Source organism: Ictalurus furcatus, chromosome 5 (assembly GCF_023375685.1).
Source record: "Ictalurus furcatus strain D&B chromosome 5, Billie_1.0, whole genome shotgun sequence".
Classification (NCBI taxonomy): domain Eukaryota; kingdom Metazoa; phylum Chordata; class Actinopteri; order Siluriformes; family Ictaluridae; genus Ictalurus; species Ictalurus furcatus.
Window position 1 is genome coordinate 19,846,707 of NC_071259.1, and position 17,502 is coordinate 19,864,208.

The window sequence follows — 17,502 nt, forward strand, 5'->3', positions numbered from 1 at the left end:
CAAAACCCAAATCCCCCAAATTCCTTATTACCTTAGACACAACTACCTGTCTGATTAGCAATATTTTGTGACGTCATACTATAACAGAAGAAATAATGTCATAAAGTACAACTAGAGGGCAGTATACATTCACCAGTCTGTCACCATAAAGCAACATAAAAATCAATTATTTTTAATGATTGTTCCAGGTTTTTAAAAAAGATTAAATCTGTAAATAAAGATTGTCCTTAAACTAATCATTGTCACTGACTTACAATTAGGACAGGATACAGTTCCAGCACATAGCTACAGGCAAAACGCTCAATGGCTCATTGACTGTTCTCTGGCAGTCTTGGTACAGAAACTCACAATGGCTGAAATCAAAACCACTATATAAAATAACCATGATGAAACCAGTGTGAATTATCTGACGAATATGATCATATAATCATCATGATGCATATAATTGTTATTTGTATGTTAATGAGAACTACACGCTATTCATAAACTAGAACCTTTTGAGAGAAGAAACCATGAGAATTGTTTTCAGCAGTGATCTGTAATTAGTGATTAGTGACCAGGTTTCTTTTCATACAAGTAAGCCTACTGGAATATTCAATAAACAATATATCATGTGTATACAATATCAGTTGCTTTTAGAGCAATTAGAGAAGGGTTACAATCACTTGATGTTAGAGTAGCAAGATGACCAAACTGTACTGGACTGCAAACCTGCTTATATCCTGTTATATTAATGTTTGAAAGGATAGGCTAATATTCAGCTGATGCTTGAATAAACACTGACAGCAACAAGAAATCTGTTCAGCGTAAGCAGAGATTAAAGTGACATCATATGCTAATTTTCCACATGTCAGTGACAGGTCAGAAGGAAATGCTAGTCACCTGTGTAAGTGAGGTTCTATAAACCTCTGTTCACTGTGCACATGTGTATGCGTGATGAGATCCATCAACAAAGTCAGATAGTGTAGTATAATGCAATATGTGAATATTTGCAATAAATGTTGCTGTTATACAGATATCATTCCGCAAAAAACTTTATCCAAACTAGGTGGTATCCTAACCAACTTTCACTTAGTAGGATAAATAATCAATGTGCTAGTGGCTAGGGAGAGGCCAAAAGACAGGACTTTGAATTAAAATGTCAGCAATTGAAAGTCAAACCACTATTAAACTACTCCTTCAACATTTAACAAAGAATGTTACATAGTGAAGCATTGAGTGCACAGTACACTGCACTGTAAACAATTTACTGTAGATATTACAGTAATTTACTGGCAACCTGAGTTGTTTTAAGCTGCCAATTAAAAACATATTTACAGTAAAGTACTGTACTATCTTACATGGTATAAAGTAACACATTACCAGTACATTTGACAACTGGGCTGATACAGGATACAACAGAGCAATGCTGGGATCTGAACACACAACCTTCATGAAGTTTTATTTGAAATCCTAAACCTTTGAACCATTACAGCTAGTGCAACAAACATGCATTGATGTTCAATCATCTTTTAGTGACATTAATTCAGTGGTAGAAGTGATTGGATCAATATGCATTAGTCGCACTAGTTGTGGTGGTTAAGTGGTTAAGGCTTTAAGTTGTTGCTCAGAAGGTTGTGTGTTGATATCCCAGCATGACCACCCTGCTCTTGTTAGGTTCTAGAGCAAGACCATACAGCTAAGTTGTATCCTGCTACAAGAAAATGTACAATTCCAAAAAAGTTGGGATAATGTAAATAAAAACAGAATGCAATGATTTGCAAATCTCATAAACCCAACTGTTATTCACAATAGAACATAGAAAACATATCAAATGTTTAAACTGAGGAGATGTACCATTTTAAGACAGAAAAAGGTCATTTTGAATTACATGACCACACAACGTCTCAAAAAAGTTGGGAGGGGGGGCAACAAAAAGCTGGAAAAGTAAGTGTTACTAAAAAGAAACAGCTGGAGGAACATTTAGCAACAAATTAGGTTAATTGGCAACAGGTCAGTAACATGATTGGGTATAAAAAGAATATCTTAGAGAGGAAACTGGATGGAAGCGTATGTTGCTCTAAAACCTGTATATAGCTTTCAGCGTTGATGTCGCCTTTCCAGATGTGCAAGCTGCCCATTCCACAGGCACTAATGCACCCCCATACCATCAGAGATTCAGGCTTTTGAACTGGGTGCTGATAAAAAGCCAGACGGTCCCTCTCCTCTTTAATCCTGTTTAGTTTAGAGGATGCGGTGTCCATGGTTTCCAAAAAGAATTTCAAATTTTGATTCGTTTTCCACTTTGCCTCAGTCCATTTTAAATGAGCTTTGGCCCAGAGAAGATGGCTGTGTTTCTGGATCATGTTCACATGTGGCTTCTTCTTTACATGATAGAAATTTATCTAGCATTTGACGATGCCACAGCAAAATGTGTTCATAGGCAATGAGTTCTGGAGGTGTTTCTGAGCCCATCCAGTGATTTACATTACAGAATCATGCCTGTTTTCAATGCAGTGACACCTGAGGGCCCGTAGATCACGGGCATGCAATATTGATTTTCACCCTTGTCCCTTGCACACAGAGATTTCTCCAGATTCTTTTGATGAAATTATGTACTGTAGATGATGAGATACAGTGCATCCGGAAAGTATTCACAGTGCTTCACTTTTCCCACATTTTGTTATGTTACAGTCTTATTCCAAAATGGATTAAATTAATTATTTTCCTCAAAATTCTACAAAAAATACCCCATAATGACAACGTGAAAGAAGTTTGTTTGAAATGTTTGCAAATTTATTAAAAAAAAAAAAAAAAAAAGCACATGTACATAAGTATTAACAGCCTTTGCCATGACACTCAAAATTGAGCTCAGGTGCATCCTGTTCCCACTGATCATCCTTGAGATGTTTCTACAACTTCATTGGAGTCCACCTGTGGTAAATTCAGTCGATTGGACAAGATTTGGAAAGGCACACACCTGTCTATATAAGGTCCCACAATTAACAGTGCATGTCAGAACACAAACCAAGCCATGAAGTCCAAGGAACTGCCTGTAGATCTCCGAGACAGGATTGTATCGAGGCACAGATCTGGGGAAAGGTACAGAAACATGTCTGCAGCATTGAAGGTCCCAGTGAGGACAGTGGCCTCCATCATCCATAAATGGAAGAAGTTTGGAACCACTTCCTCAGTTTAAACATTTTATATACTTTCTATGTGCTATTTGAATAACATGGGTTTATCAGATTTGCAAATCATTACATACTGTTTTTATTTCTATTTTACACAGTGTCCCAATATTTTTGGAATTGGGCTTATATTATGTGTTTTATTATGCTATGTAAGATATGACAGTGCTTTTTGAATGTTTATTTATTTATTTATTTATTTTATTTTTTACCGTGTCAGGGATTAGGCTGCACATAGCTCCTCAACCTTGCTCATGCCATATTCAACCATACTGAAAATTAGACTATCTTTACATCCGGTTAGAACTCATTTAGTGGTCTAGAGCAGTGGTTTTCAAAGTGGGGGCGGCCTCCTTGCGGGCCGCCAGGGGGCGCCCGGGGGGCCTCAACAGTTGGTGTGAAAAATAAATTCTCACTCTCATACAACCACACACACAATCAAATCCTAATGTAATGTAATGTAAAGATGTAATTATTAATAAAAAAAAAGGGGGATATATTCAGAAGTCTGTATTTTTAATGTGTTTTAAAGACATCTTGCAAAAGGGGGGCCTCTGTCAAATGTTAATGCCATTTGGGGGGCCTTGCCCTGGAAAAGTTTGGGAGCCCCTGGTCTAGAGTTTAGACCACTTATTAGAATAACCAACTTCCTTAAAACGGCAGTTAGATATTTTACTGTTTGAGGCAGAACACTAGCGAAATGGTATATTTTCGGTGCATTCTGGGCTGTTTTATAGTGAACTGGGAGGGTTTTAAAGCTTGAGAGTTCATCCAATCTGGCAACCCTACTGTCGACGCTCTATATATTCATCTGCCCAGAATCCCTCCCTTTAATAAGTTTCCAGGCTTGCGGTTTGCTCTAAACCACCTGTTTTGCTTTAATCCTGAACTGAAGGCTTAGATGAGGGGATAAATAGAGAACGAGGGGTTATACCCTGTTCTGTCAATCCATGCGCATCGAAAAGCGAAGTCAGGACACCACGAAAGAAGAAGCGCTGTGTGTTACAGTTTAAGGTGATTTATTTCTTTTTTGCTCTAGAATACACTAGATACAAACGGGGCTGATGGGACACTGATGGTGAGCATCATGCACTGCGTTCCGATGAGGTGAAACGGAGCAAATCCGACATGAATGAGGAGAACCGGAAAAGTAAGTCCCTATTCTAGATTCCCTACAGTTCTCTGTTGATTTTGAACGCATATGGAATGGGGTCCAAATTGCACTCGTTTCCGCTCCATTCGGGAAATCTTTGCGCAAATGTGCCTTTGCGCCTTTCGTGGGGGGAACAATTGAGAGACACTCGACTGATTCCAGAAGCAGAAATCTTCAGCACAGAAACTGCCATGAGAGATGAAGGTTATGCGCCTGCAGCTGTGCTGGATGTTCTGAACCCATTTCCTCCATCGCTTGAGCCAGATGTTGTTCAGCCAGATTGAATGTGACTGATTAAAGAAAGGCAGTGTGAAGACTGACCTACAACAAGCTGATAATGTGTAATCTCAAAAGATGCTATAGAAGCATATGTGTTAATTGTTGCATTACATCATGTATAATATAGGCTACAGTAGAATAAGAGTGAGCTCCATATTTAGATAAACCTAGACATGCATTGTAGGCATCTCCAAAAATTGTCCACTGTGTATGTGTGTGTGTGTGTGTGTGTGTGTGTGTGTGTGCAGGGTGTCGTGCCCCAAGTTTCCTGGGATAGGTTCCAGGCTCCCCGTGACCCTGTGTAGGATAAGCGTTACAGAAAATGGATGGATGGATGGATGGATATAATTCTGGTGGTGTACAGTGGATTAGTGGTTAGCACATTTGCCACACACTTCTGGGGTTGGGGGTTTGAATTCCTCCGCCACCCTGTGTGTGCAGAGCTTGCATGTTCTCATGGGTTTCCTCCGGGTACTCTGGTTTCCTCCCCCAGTCCAAAGACATCCGCTGTAGGCTGATTGGCGTTTTCAAATTGTCCGTAATGTGTGAATGTGTTTGTGTGATTGTGCTCTGTGATGGGTTTGGGACACAGGGTGTCATCTACCTTGTGCCCCGCCCGAGTCCACTGGGATAGTCCCGTGACCCTGTGTAGGATAAGCGCTACGGAAAATGGATGGATGGATACGATTCTGAGTCTGAGTGCCAGCTAATGCTTAATCAATACCAACATCCTCTTAGTAAAGGTGATGACACTCCGTGGGTTTGTGAGCCGTGTTGTGTTCACGTGCAAGATCTGAATTGTGTCAGCATCACGGGCATTTCAAGCATAAAATCTGTCCGCCAATCAGAAATATGTTTCATATTCAGTCTGATAACAGTCCAGCATTTCCAGATATTGAGACTAAAACTCAATATTGGATCAGAGTACACCTACTAAGTTTGGTGACTTGGGGTCATGTTCTCCAAATGTTCTACGTGGTATGGTAGTTATTTGCATAATGCAGCATTTTCTGTAGAATACGAAATCGCGATACCATGAAAGCTACATTACTGCTTACCTCTGAGCCAATGAACACAAAGAGAAACCTATCTCAGACCTTCAGCTTGACATCTGTTCAGGAAGGTGGTATCAGTGATAAAAGAAAACTATTCATAACCAATGGTTTATACTTGTAACGTTTAATAATATGGTAGATGTTTATGTTTGTAAATGGGGAGCGCTGAATATCATATTGTTAAAAGAAGATGGACACATGCTGATTCCTCAAGTCATCTCAAGTCAAAAGATTCTTGTGAGATTGAAAGGTACTTGTGTTTCACAATATCAGTGACTCTCTCTAGTAAAGCGTTTTAACAACATGAATTAAAATGTCCTCATCCAAACCCTGTAGACAAGCTCTACAGATGTCTTCAAGGATGTGAAGAACAAAACATTCATTATTTCCACTGCATCTTCTTCTTTTCGACAATGATTGTGTTCACCATTAACCTTGTCTGGTCTGATTTGTGGGCTGCTGTTATTCTTGTATCAGGGATACAGTGACTATAATGACTAAAGATTTTTTATTTATTTATTTTTTTTTAGAAAGGACTCATATACTTTAGAAACATACTCATATACTCCATTGTTTATGACCTACTACGTTAGGGCAGAAGTGATGCTGTTATCTGATTATCTGGTTAGAATTTGTGACGTTCACAAAATCTGATAAGCCTGCATTCAGTAGTCTGTGCTTCCACAAACAATAGCGTGAATTGTTTTGAGCAGTTCACAACTTCTGCTTGAGCAATTTCTATTTGAAGCAGATCTTTGTTAGACCTTAATTAAAAAAAAAAAATTAATAACTAGAGTGTGTCCCCCCGCCTACCTGTTTAGCAGCTTAATCAAACAGCATAATGCCAGGTCAGTTCTCCCTAATATGATTTCTGTTTCATTTGTCTAAATGTTTATGGAAATAAGAAAGTTATAATTAATTATCAGTACAGTTCTCTCTCTTTCCTGTTATGTGGTAGCTGGACTGTTGTTTAGCCAGCAGCTAGTCAAATGAGTCCACAGGTACTAGAGCACTGAAAAACCTCTGTCCCAGAATCCTTTTCGTTCACACTCTCACTGTCCTTGCATGGAAGTAGGTCACATCTGTCACAGTGTGGCTCAGCTCACCTATTGTAGAAATCTCATCTCCTCACCACAGGCAGTGGCTGATTAGCAAAGCTGTGTTTTCAGGCTCCTAACAATAAGGGGTTTTCGCTGCTGATTTTTCAATGTAAAAAAAAAAAAGCAACAAAAATCACAGACTGCCTTATGATCACAGTACAGGTTGAAATGAGCACATGTATATAAATCCATTTGAACTATTTAACTATTAAGCACATTAAACAAATGTGCATTTATATACTGGAACTTTTTATTCTTGAACTTTCCTGCAAATGCAGAACCCAAACCTTACATTATGTGAAAATGCAGATTGGAAATATTTCGTGTAATATAGGCCTTTTATTATTAATTTTTTTTAGTTGTTGAGTTTTAGATTAGGAAATAAAAGAACATCCTATCAGAAAGACTTTATTTTGGCTGGCATAATTTCAAACCATAGAAGTTTGAACAATAGAATGGTAGTTTTTCACTTAAAATGTAGTATTAATTTACTAAAAGTAGTAATACTGAAAGTGTTATTCAACAATTGCGCAAGAGTTATACATGCAGGGTTTACTTTGATAAAACAGAGATGTCTCTCAGTTACATGCAGTTCTGGCCCTGAATTTAATTTGAGAAGTATTAAGTCCAGCTGTCTTGTGCAGTATTACAGTAAGTCCACTGTCTGTTAATTTGATGTAACCACAATGAAATGGGTAACTGTCAGAGCATAACATTAAAAAAAAAGCTAAATAATAGGTTGTGCAGGATCAAGTGCTATTTTATAAGATGCCAAATAATAAGGGTGGAAACAGTGAATAATGTAATGTTTGCAATATATGAGATTTTGATTTTTCTAGGCTTGCCATGTTCTCATTCATATCCTCATAGTACGCTTTTTAATTTGTACATTATTTAAAAATTGTCTCTTGCATATTACATTTGACTGCAAAAAAGGGATTTCCTTTGTCAGTCCACATTCAGATTTTTTGGGGGCTTAGGGTGTTTTCACACCTAAACCCATCCTAACTCCAAACGCTCTCGGAGCGGTTCAGCGTGTATATGTGAATAAACCAAGTGATCTCAGACCCCCCCAAAATGACCCAAACGCAAACCGTACTCAGACCATGTCCGGAGGTGTTCTGAGTACAGTTCGTTTGTGGGTCCATTTGCGGTTCGAGTTCTTTGTGATATGTGAAAGCAATGAAGTCCCGGTCCGCTCTGCATTTCGTTTCGATATGTGTACCTGAAGGCTTGCTGTACCTGCAGCCATGTTCCGTCACTGCTGAAACAACACACAACTTTTCACCATGTCAGGTCGTGTGGTCTCAGGAGGAGAGCTGTGCACTTCTTGAAATTTGGAACGAGGATTGCATTAAACGCCAACTATCCTCAACATATAAGAACATAAAAGTGTTTCTTTTGTTTTCTCAAAAAAATGAAGGAAAGAGGCTATAACAGAACAGCGCTACGATGCCGGGTAAAAGTAAAAAAACTACAACAGAAGTACATGAGCACCCATGACAAAACGTGTCGAAGTGGAGAGTCTGCTGAAATGAAGGATTCCTGTCCCTTCTATGATGACTTGGAGGAAATTTGCGTGAAAGCTGGGGTCTGAGTTTTTATGAACTTAAGGTGTGAACAAGAAAGGGTCTGAGATCACTTCATTGCTGAAGAGGACAAAAAAAAAAGACCCAGGTTCTCTTCTGAGTCCACTATATTGTAAACACCAAAAGGACTGAGGTCACTTTCGGCTGGTTCCCTTTCTGCTTCCCTTTAAGTGAACTGGGTTTGGTTCTTTTAAAGTGAACTATATGTGAAAACACCCTTAAATGCAAGTGCTTGTGTTTAAAGACAGTGATCTAGACACTATTGAAAAACCCTGTTTTTAGACACTTCTACTCAAGAAAAATCTCATAACTTTTCAGGCATGAACTACACACAGGTAATTTGCTTAATCTTAATAGGGAGCCCAGAAAATCTTAATCTAAAATCTAAACCTTAAGCATGTTCTTAGCCCATCTCTGAATATGTTTAACTGTTCTGTTGTGTTCTGTTATAAATATTGATGTAATTAAAAAAAAAATTAATTTGCAAAATTTGAATATGCCAACTCTGATCTGTGACCAATCAACATGAAGTGAAAGCTGGCACATGAGAACATTGACATGACAGGAATCAGAAATATTCCATCTTGTCTTTGTCATCAGGTATTTAATTTTATTTACTGCTTATTGGATGTGTCATGTGTCATTGTAAATTTGTTAGATTCATGGAGCTCATGTCAGAGTTAAACCTCTCCACTCCACACTGTGCTCTCTTCAGGTAATGGGTACTCCAAAGAGACGGAAGAAGATGGTGGAGAAGAAGAGGAGGAGGAAGAGGGTAGAGGAGATGGGGACGAGAGAGGAGAGGATGAGGAGGACGATTGGGAAGACAGTGGCAAACCAAGGATAAATCGCACAGACACACTCAACTCCAACACCAGCTCTACAGGGACACAGAGGAAGAAGAGCCAGCATGGCAAGAAGCAAGTGCAAGGCTCCAACCAGGTGCAGCGAGCGCCAAGAGCCCTCTTCTGCCTTAAGCTGAGCAACCCCATCCGCAGGGCGGCACTGTCAATAGTCGAGTGGAAGTATCCTTCAGTACTACCACAGTTAAAATCGAAAGTGCTTTGTATTTTAATACAGTCTTGATATACACAGTATTTACAAGGAATGTGTTCAGATTTGTCATGTGCTGAGATTTTGATGGGTGATTTTCACCTGACATGTGAAAATGGGCTGGTTTGATAATTACAGGTCCATTGTTTAAACTCTGAACTTATTTTTCATTTATTCACCTTCAATTTATATTATTATGAATTACTCAGTAACTAAAGTGAAGTTAAAAGAATGGTATGTTTTTTATAAGAGTGAGAAATGCACATTTATTGAGCACTTTATTAATACTGGGTAGGGCATACCCCCTCAATTTTTCATGGCATGGATTCTACAAGATATTGCAAACATTTCTTTGAGATTCTGGTCTATGTTGACATGATTGCATCATGCCGTTCCTGTAGATTTTTCAAGTGCATATTCATGTTGCGAATCTCTTGTTCTACCACATCCCAAAGGTGTTCAATTGGATTCAGATCCGGTGACTGGGAAGGCCACTGAAGAACACTGAACTCATTGTCATTTCATGAAACCAGTATCATGCTGAAAGTAGCCATTAACCAATGCATAAATTGAGGCCATGAAGGGATGCACAGTCAGCACCAGTACTCACATAGCAGGCAGACAGTACTCACAGACTGTGGCATTCAAGTGAAGATTGATTGGTATTAACGGGCCAAAAGTATGGCAAGAAAACATTCCCCACAGCATTACACCACCTCCACCAGCCTGGACTGTTAACACAAGGCAGATTGGGTTCATGGATTCATGCTGTTGGAGCCAAATTCTGACCCTACCATCTGTGTACCTCAGCAGAAATGGAGATTCATCAGACCAGGCTACATTTTTCTAGTCTTCAACTGTCCAGTTTTGGTGAGCCTGTGAACACTGCAGTGTGAGCTTTCTGTTCTTGGCTGACAGAACTGGAACCCTACATGGACTTAAGCTGTTGTAGCCCATCTGCCTGAAGGTTTGATTCTTTTCTGCTACAATTGTACAGAGTGAATATCTGCGCTACTGTAGCCTTTCTGCAAGTTCAAACCAGTCCGGCCATTCTCCATGGACCTCTCTCATCAACAAAGCATTTCTGTCCACAGAACTGTTGCTGTTGTTTTTTCTTTATTGCACTATTCTGAGTAATCTCTAGAGAATGTTGTGCATAAAAACCCAGGAGATCAGCAGTTATAGAAATACTCAAACCAGCCCGCCTGGGACCAACAATCATGCCACTGTCAAAAGCACTGAGATCACATTTTTTTCCTCATTCTGATAGTTGATGTAAACATTACCCAAAGCTGTTGGCCTGAATCTGCATGATTTTATCCACTGCACTGCTGCCACACTCTTGGCTGATTAGATAATTGAATGAATGAGGTGTACAGGTGTTCCTAATAATGTGCTGTGTGAGTATATGCCTGGACCCTCCAACAGGTTTTGGGACATCACGGGTTTACATCTAAACCTGGCTTAGGCTATACTGTGATTGGTGATTCTACTGAAGCATAAAATTTTTAGTTCACTGAATGCCTTCTTGAGATGTCAGATGAAGATTTCCATAATCAGGACAATAATTAAGAAGTTCCAGTCTATATTGTCTCAGTGCACTTTGAAGAGGATGGTTCGAGTGGCCAAAAAATCTCCAAGGATCACAGCTGGAGAATTGCAGAAGTTAGTTGCATACAAACTCAATCGTCTTCAGTTTGCCAGACGATATATATATTGGATAAACCTGTGTTTTGTTTGCAGTTGTTTGATATCCATGAGAGCAGAATATTTCTTTGAATTTTTTTTTAACAGAAGATCAAATGGTTGAACAATAAAGACAATTTTTCACAGCCTTCTTTGCTCATATTTCCCAAGAATGCCAATATTAGTGGAGGGGACTGTAAATCATCACAATCAATAATCCACTGCTTCCTTGACTCATTTGTTCAGACCTTTTGATATCTTTATTCTCCTAGCCATTTTTGCTAACTGTGTGGCTCTGGGAGTATCCAAGCCTTTTCCTGAGGATGACTCCAACTCTACTAACCATGACCTGGTGAGTAGTAATGATCCCAGAGAAATTAATGAGGCAATTCAGAGAATTAAGTTTGTAAATTTAGTAATTTAAGTAGATGTTTTTCAACATGGCATATTCCGCTTTAACATACTCATTGTAATTAATATACTAATAGGTACACAATATATCACATGCAGTATAGCAATATATCACATATAGCAGGTAATTCCACTGCCTATACCTTTGCACTACAATTACTTCCATTGTTAATTTGACCAGTTCAGAGTTCTTATTTGTTTATAGAATATAAGTAATATGATAGACAGATAGAAATGATAAATAATAGGCAGAACCTTGACTAGCAGCAACTTGTGATAATATATTTTTCCTCAAACAAAATTAAATTTAGTAGTTATCACAGTAGACTTAATGGTACTATCTACAAAATTTTTAGAGTAACCCTGTCATAGGCAGTTCATAGTCGACAACATGAAGTCATCCATCAAACAGTCTAGCAGCTTATTTTGAGCAGTTTTATTTGTACATTTGTTCAACTGTGTCCAATAAGGCTGGTGTGTTTCCCATGACCATTGCCACAGTGTGCAAGATACACATGGGAGAGGTTCCAGCAAAATGTCCAGACCAACTACATCTCAAAAACCACACAAAAGTCCTAAAACTAGCCCAAAGATTTCAGGCATTGGAAAAGTGAGGCACATTTCTTCTTAATTCTAAGCCTTTATGTTTGAAACAAAGTCACTGTGGTGCACACACATTTCTGATGTACAGACATTATGTACTCCATAATCCCCCATTCCCATTCCCAATCCTTTCAGTATATTTTACAGCAGAATTGGTTCTGTATATCATAGACACATTGTCTGCACTTACTGTTGTCTTTATGGAAAGTTTTAGATTTAAATCTGTTTCTTTTCTGTGAAATAAACTATTTTTAAACTAGTCCAATTTGATGTAAAAATTATAACCCTGGCAACACAGTCTTTGACTGTCCTGTTCCTCCTCCACTGAAAATGTTCATAGAGAGTGAGCATGGTGCAGCATGATTGCTGGCCCAATGGGCCTCTATTAGCACTTGCTGTACAACATCTAGAATGATTGCACAACATCTAGAAAGGTGGCCAGATTAATGGAACATTGATTTATATCTGTCAGATAGCAAGATCATTGGTTACTCAACAGAGGTAATTAGCATTTGATTAATACGAACACTTTGTGAAGATTAGTATTTGTTGAACATCTGATATACCTGTATATGGTTGATATAATACACTGTATGGCCAAAAGTATGGTGCACACCTGACCATCAGACCTGTATGTGCTTGTTGAACATCCCTTTCTTGCTATAACAGCCTCCACTCTTGAACATATAGTGTACATTGTGTCAACACAGGTGTGTGTGTAGGCTCTGGAGCCACGTGACCCTGACCAAGATAAAGCGGTTACTGAAGATGAACGAGTTAATCCCCTTAACAAGGTGTAGATCTGTCAGGCAAAATAAATATGTAGCTGTATTTTGTAATATAATTGATCTCTTGGATCATTTGTTACTTCACCATCGTTACATTCTGGTGAATCATACTATTTAAGCCACAGAGTTTGTTTTACTGCTTTTCCACTTTCTAAAATTGCATACATGCTGGTGAGGAGCTAGCAAATCCCAGCAAGGATTTAATAGAACCAAAATAACAGTTTAATCTTTGCCCTGTCAACCTCATGTGCTTTTATATTTCTGGAAACTTCCATCATTATTTAACAGTAATGGATTAGCTTGGTCATATTTGTGGTTACTGTTTGTGGAGTTGGAGAAATGAATTTCCTGTCAGCTGAATATTGTAATCCTGTACAGCCAAGGCTATGATCACATGTGGCCAATCCACCACCTTTTCCCCATGCGGATTGTAATCTCTTTGAGTGCTTCAATTTATATTTATATCCAATAAAATAAGCAATTTTAATCCCCCCTTCCCCCATGATCCACATGCTGTCTTGGTGCTTTGGTGCTTAGTCACAGAGTATGACCGTTTTCTGATTCTTTAGCTGTGATGTCTTAGTGGGGGTCTTAAAGGAACAGAGGATCCTATCTGAGGATTAGGAAGTCTGCATCAGCTAAATGAATTGTTTGTTTTGTATGAAGGGTTTTGCGTGCTGGATACAGAACGTGGTACACGCACTTTCACCAATATCAAGAGAATGAACAGATCAAAAAGGGTCCTGTGTCAACACTGCTAAATGAAGATTTGAGTAAATTTACTTTTTAAATTAAAACTGGTACAGAAGATATTCCAACCCCATGTTTTAATTTTATGAGAATTGAGCTTAATGGACCATCAATGAGGGCAACTCTCAAAGCTGTATGCGTGCCATTTATGCAGGGGAACATGCCTGACTTCCCATTAGTGCATAGAGGCTAAGTAAACCAAGCAGTTGTCTGCTAAGAGGGGTTACCATAGGGCTTGTGAGAGAAAACTAGAGAAAGGGAGAGACAGAGAAGCCTAATAAGGTTGCACATCATCACACTGTTGGCTGACCCTTTGGGCATAGCCTTCTGCCAGTCCCGTTGGAGTGGCTGTAGCTGGAGTGGTGGAGCAATGCAATTTGCATGCAAATGAAGCAAAGCAAACCACCCTGAACGTTGACACTTAAATATATTCAGTACCCCAACCTGAAGAAACCAGAATGGTGGTAATGCATGATGGAAAGTGAGTTGTTCATCACTGAAGTAACACAGTCTCTTGCAAACAATTTATCTTACCAACTGGAATAGCTAAAAGTGATTGTTTTTGGCTTATTGGGTTTGTTTTTGATATTGCTGATGAATGTATTCACACTGTATGCACCTATAGCATTATCAGATTCACAAGTCAGAGGATATATTTTGTCTAGATGTCTGTATTGAGGCACGGATTTAGTAAATGTTTGTGTGTAAAAACACATTCAAACTTTATAACATCCACAAACAAACAAAAAAAAAGAGTAATTTTATTTATTTACAGAGTCTAGGGAGGATTGCATCTCTCAGTTGTGTTCATGTGTTTATGGGTATAAATGTGTATATGTGTTTATATACTGTGTAAAGTGACCTTGGGTCTGAGAAATCTGCTAAACTTATTATTATTATTATTATTATTATTATTATTATTATTATTATTATTAGAGTTGAGAAACATACTGTAACAATTTGCAGTTTTCTACATACAGGTACAAAATACAGTTTTGTGTGTAAAGGAAGGGTGATTTACTAAGCCAGAACTCACTTAGAAAAGCAATTGTTTAATTTAATATGAGGTATTAAATATGCCAAAACCTGTTTGTATCGTTTGAAGCCAATAAACTTTACTAAGCATTTACTTGCAGTTTGAATAATGACACACACAAGCATAATTTATTGCAGTTATGCTTTAGTGTCTCAATTATGACTTAATATTATCACAGTAAAGTTGCTCTAATATTCAAGATGGGATTAAGATGGGATTACTTGGGAGCGTTTCCAATTTGATATCATGCATATTCATAGATCCTGGTAGGTTTTTTTTAGATGTAGAGTGTAGAAATGTTCTGCTGCCTTCTTGATAGTTAATTCGTTCATTTATTCATTTATTCATCTTCAATAAATGCTTATAACTACAATATACCGATCCCAGAAGGGCAGATATTCATATTGGATGGGACACTAGTCCATCGCAGCGCTATTATTATTATTATTATTATTTAACTTTTGTAATATTTGCTATGTATATTAAAAAGTGCCACTTTAAAAGAAATGGTGAATCAGTGTTTTTCCATTACTTCCTATAATTAATATTTTGAAGATAAATCTGAAAACTAGTGAATCACAAGCGGTTTTAGAGACTGAAACATTCACCTGCTACATAATAATTTATTCAGACAAATTTTTTTATTGTTACCTCAGTCCTTATTAGCCTTTAATTTATCCAGATGGTTGGGGGCCGTCTCTGTTCCTGGCTTAGATGAGACCGGCATGTTGCTTGGGGTAGAGTGCCTTGCCCAAAGGCAGAAGGGCTAAAGCCCAATAAGTGTAGCTCATCATCTTATTCAAAGCTTTCTTGAGAATGAGATGTTAACCTCAGTGGATTTTCTCAAGAAAAAAAATCCTTAAACCAAAAAATGATGTCCTAGTGGGAAAATAGATATGAGGCTAACACAAAACGTGTCCTTGAAGGGCTTGTACTGTGAATAATTATTCTCTCCCTGGATTTTCTTCTAAGCCATACATAAGGTACAGAACTATCATACAGAGGAAAACGGATGGCTTTCATTCAGTTCAATACAGTTTTATTTGTATAGCACTTTTAACAATGGACATTGTCCCAAAGCAGCTTTATAGAAATATATAAATTCAGGATATATATTTTAAATGTATGAATATATCCCTTTTGATAATTAGAATAATTCCTTTAGATGTGAGAGAGGCAAAGAAAAATTTATATGGAGATGACGTGTGGAGGGGGGTCAGGGGAGATTCAAACTGCCTGTTCGTTTGGCTGTTTTAAATGCTCTTGCCTCTGATAAGCAGCTTACTTTACTTTCCTCTCTCTATCTCTTTTCCACATCACTCCATCACTCATTTTTGTCCCTATATCTCTCTCTCTCCATCCCCCACTTTCTCGCTCCACCGCTGTGTAGATGCTTAAAGCCAGATCTCAGATGCCAGGTGCAGAAGGGGGAGGGATGTAGTTAATGAGTGTGTGTGTGTGTGTGTGTGTGTGTGTGTGTGTGTGCGTGTGTGTGTGCTGTTTCTCCTTGCACTGAGTCAACTCATGTCTCTGATCCTTCTGCAATGTTAATTTCCCATCATGTTGTATTAGTTTTCATTGGTCCACTGGTATAAAATATGATATATTCACAATTTATTCAGATCTATAGATTTAAGGCTGTTCAGTGTTTTGCCAAAAACATGTTGGGATGTTGATTGTGCCCTGCGATGGACTTTCACCCTGTCCAGGGTGCACCCCGCCTTGTGCCCGATGCTCCCTGGGATGGGCTCCAGGTTCCCCATGACCCTGAAAAGGAGTAAGCGGTAGAAGATGGATGGATGGATGGATGGATGGATGTTGGGATGTTGCGCTTTTCAATTGAATCAAAAGATTGGTCATAATTTGGCATCCCCCGGTAGCAGAGACGCTCTGTCAGTTAGCAGTAATCCATTTCTTTCTTTCTTTCTTTTGTTTGTTTCTTTCTATTTTAAACTTTTTTTTGGTGGTTTTTGTATCAAACCATTTTATTTTATCATCAGTTATATTGTACTGCTAAATAATATATACACTGCTAAATAATATCTTTTATTATTTATCCTTATATTATTTATCCTGGTCATTTACAGCCATTTATCAGCATACACACGAATACAAAGAAAATCAATGTTTACAAAACTTTTGTAAATCTGGTATAACTTTTTCGTTCTGTCTGGCTTAACAAACATGTACATTTACATTTATGGGATTTGACAGATGCTCTTATCCAGAGCAACTTACAGAAGTGCTTTGAAGTCTTTATCAATAATTATATCCTGATACTGGTTCACCAGGTCACGGACTAAGAATACTATCAGTCTGAAAAACTCTGCTGGGGATGTTAAGAATATATTAAGAAAAGCACACCGACAACACATTTTGGTTTTTAAATAAAGTGCCAGTTTAAGTACTTGAGGAAGATATTTAAACACAAGTTTACTCAAAGATTGATAAATGAGGCCCAATGTCTGCACGTTGCGCAGACTTGTTAACAAAACCTTTGCAGCTATTTGAATGTGGTGAAAATCTCTTTTAAACCTGCTTTTATGAAATTAATAGTTAAAATAAACCACAAGGTGTGTAATATTCATTTTATTATTACTAAAAAACACTGAGTAAATGAATAAATTCATTTAGTAAAAATTTTGGTAATAAATTCATTTAATTCATTTAGTAAATGAATAAATGTCAGGTTTTGACATTTGACATTTTAATTATGTGTAAACTAGGGCTGCAACTAACAATTATTTCCATAATCGATTAGTTGGCTGATTATTTTTTTGATTAATTGATTAATCGGATGGGGGCAAACGTTCAGTACCATTTTTTAAA

At 38.0% G+C, this 17,502-nt stretch overlaps 1 protein-coding gene across 1 annotated transcript in view; it reads left to right on the forward strand.

Moving 5' to 3' along the window:
- Window positions 1-3,577: 3,577 nt before the first annotated feature.
- The window catches only part of cacna1fb (calcium channel, voltage-dependent, L type, alpha 1F subunit), a 62,114-nt gene continuing 48,189 nt past the window's right edge, over window positions 3,578-17,502 (forward strand). Inside the window, exons 1-3 of the mRNA XM_053625073.1 lie at window positions 3,578-4,320; window positions 9,062-9,371; window positions 11,332-11,437. Of these exons, the coding sequence (XP_053481048.1) occupies window positions 4,299-4,320; window positions 9,062-9,371; window positions 11,332-11,437 (438 nt within the window). The 5' untranslated portion in view covers window positions 3,578-4,298. The remainder of the gene's footprint in view (window positions 4,321-9,061; window positions 9,372-11,331; window positions 11,438-17,502) is intronic.